The following is a 2,851-nucleotide window of genomic DNA, read 5'->3' as shown; positions in this document are numbered from 1 at the left end:
TGTTGTTCAGAAAACTCTAGCACCAGGAAACATTTTGATTTAATTTATACTGGATCAAATTGTAAGGCCATGCCAACCAAATGGGATTTTATTAGCTACAATGACTTCTTAGAGAACACATACCCATTCACCACTTATTTTCCCGACCTTCTCATAGCAAAAAAGTTACACTCTGTATTACATAATTTGTGATGATTTTAGGAAACAAGAAACTATCATTATACTAATGTACAATCAATTTCACATAATATCACAGTGTAATGAATTTCAACAACACTGAATTGTACTTTTTTTTTTAAAAAAAGGACAATGTATAATAAACTTGGATTAAAAAAATACAGTTTCAGACAGTGAGCTCAATTATACAACTAGAAAAAGAATGCATTTTATGTTACTAGAGGCCTGGTGCATGAATTCGTACACCGGTGGGGTCTGGCCCGCCTGCCCCAATTGGGGTGATTGGGCTGGGCTGGCTGGGGGGAGGGGCTTTGGGTAGTTGGCTGGCCAGCCCTGTCCCTTGGTCGAACTCCCGGTTCAGGGGACAATTTGCATATTAGCCTTTTATTATACAGGATCCTCTCTTCACAGCCAGCACAATCAGTTTTGTGCTGCTCCCTGGCTAAGCTCTGCTAATTAGAACAACATTTCTTAAGTAAATATTTGCACACATTCCTGCAAAATGAACAAAACTAGAAAGGACTATAATAATTTAAGACAGAGCTAGACTAAAACCACTTCAACAGATTTCTTTTACTTATAGATTTTTAGAGACAGAGTGGGGAAGAGAAGGAGGGGAGGAGGTAGACTGAGAGAGGGAGAGGGGGGAGCGAGGGAGGGAAAGAAGAAAAACACATTAATTTGTTGTTCTACTTATTTATGCACTCATTAATTGATTTTTGTATGTGCCTCTGCCCGGGAAGGGCGGCGGGGGGGGGGGGGCAAACCTGTAACCTTAATGTATGAGACTGACACTCTAACCAACTGAGCAACCCAGCTTGGGCTCAACAGACTTCAATATTAAATGTGAACTCTGAGACTGCCTGGGTTCAAATCCCTGCTCTGACACTGGTCTTTCTGTTTCCAAAACACAGTTGCTATGAGGATTATGTTAGTTAATATAATTAAGGATCTTAGAGCAGCCCTTGGCACATTGTAAGTACATGCCAGCTACCATCATTATTGTGAAAGACAACCAGTAATGCCAGAATAAATCCCACCTGATTAGACCTAGCTGGTTTGGCTCAGTGAATAGAGCATCCGCCTGCAGACTGAAGGGTACCAGGTTTGATTCTGGTCAAGGGCACATGCTCTGGTTGTGGCCTAAATCCCCAGTAGGGGGCGTGCAGGAGGCAGCAGATCAATGATTCTCTTTCATCATTGATGTTTCTATCTCTCTCTCCCTCTCCCTTCCTCTCTGAAATTAATAAAAATATATTTTAAAATAAATAAATCCCACCTGATTAAAACAAGTAACATTCAGTGACTGAAGTGACCCACTTAGACAACACCTGAGGGTGGGGCAGCTATTTTCAGTATTTTGCAAGTAGAATAAACAACAAATCCACAAAGGATAATTTTCTAAAAACAAAAGAAAATTGAGAGAACTGCCAGGACTTACCATCCATGTTGTCTAGGGAACAGTGGCGACAGTGAACTTCCAAGGAGGACCAGATGCCCAGGAGACGGCAGTAATGCAGGATCTTGGCTCTGTGAAACCATCATTAGAGAAGTCACCCTTGGGGTTCTCTTTTGCACACACTGCACATCCAAAACGTCCAGAATCCTACAATTCCTAGGGACTGCAATCCTAGAATCCATTCGGAATCTGACCATTCTCACCCCTACCGCCAACACCATCTTCCTCCTAGTATGGAAGCAGTTCCCTTTTTCTTTTTTTGCAAACTATGGTTGTAGAAACTCAGGTGAGGTACAGACAGAGGAGTATGATACTAGAATACATGGATGAAACAAACTGTAAATAGTATTACTGTGCTGTCTTTGGGGAATCTGTTGGGTCGTAAGCTCCTTGGGAGTTTAGAAAGCGGAAACTATCTTGTTCATTTCTATAGCCAACCACCCTTTCCACCCAAACCCATGCCTTTTCCTCACCCTCATATCTAGGGCCATCTGACAAGTGCTATGGTTCTTATCCCCACAATATTGCTCAAAACTTCCACTCCTCCCCCATTTTACTGCCAAAAGCCTAGTCCAAGCCACTATCAATCTTTTGCCCCGACTACTGCATTGGTCTCTTTGGCCTTCTGTAATCTAGTTTTGGTACAACAGCCACAGTAACCTTTTCTTTCCTTAGAAATCTTTTAGAAACAGAAATGCAATAGTGGTATTCCTTTAATAGAAATTCTTTAATGACCTTCCATGGCCCTTAGCAAAAATGTTACGAAGCCAACGAGGCAATGGGTACTCTCTACTTCTACTTCCTCATCTTTTCTGCGGGTCCACTCCGCTCCGCTCTACCCACCCCGCAAACATGTTCTCGCAAGACTGGCCGGCATTCGCCTTCGTGAACACAAGCGCGCTCCCAGGCCACGGAAGCTCTCCCCCGCCACGGAAACACCCATTTTTCTAAGCCTTCCCGCCTCCCTCTCAACTCACCCTTCCCATGGCTGTACTGCACTACCGTGTACTCGCTTTATCCTCTTTGGACTGCAGGCGTCACGGGGCATAAGTAATGAGTGTTTGGAGCCCCGTACACGGCACATACTCGACATTTATTATTGTGACTTTTAAAAATGAACAAATAAGAGAAGCCCAAACGGCATGCACCTGGCAAGCGTTTTAAAGGTTACTTTAAAGAAAGAAAACACTGCTCCCTTAACGAAAGTAAACGGCA

General features: G+C 43.1%; 1 protein-coding gene across 3 annotated transcripts in view; it reads right to left on the bottom strand.

Moving 5' to 3' along the window:
* MCM10 (minichromosome maintenance 10 replication initiation factor) overlaps positions 1-2,851 on the bottom strand; it is a 40,481-nt gene that overhangs the window by 37,381 nt on the left and 249 nt on the right. For 2 of the 3 annotated variants that reach the window (XM_006776167.2, XM_006776168.2), the window contains exons 1-2: positions 2,614-2,798; positions 1,619-1,707 (exon numbers count right to left, since the gene is read on the bottom strand). In XM_006776167.2, coding sequence (XP_006776230.1) covers positions 1,619-1,707; positions 2,614-2,729 — 205 coding nt within the window. In that variant the 5' untranslated portion in view covers positions 2,730-2,798. Of the gene's footprint in view, positions 1-1,618; positions 1,708-2,613; positions 2,799-2,851 lie in introns of those variants that run through there. The other variant, XM_006776169.2, reaches the window with a different exon arrangement.

Source organism: Myotis davidii, unplaced genomic scaffold (assembly GCF_000327345.1).
Source record: "Myotis davidii unplaced genomic scaffold, ASM32734v1 scaffold749, whole genome shotgun sequence".
Classification (NCBI taxonomy): Eukaryota; Metazoa; Chordata; class Mammalia; order Chiroptera; family Vespertilionidae; genus Myotis; species Myotis davidii.
Note: the sequence above shows the minus strand (reverse complement) of the source record. Positions and strands in the feature narration are given on the sequence as shown.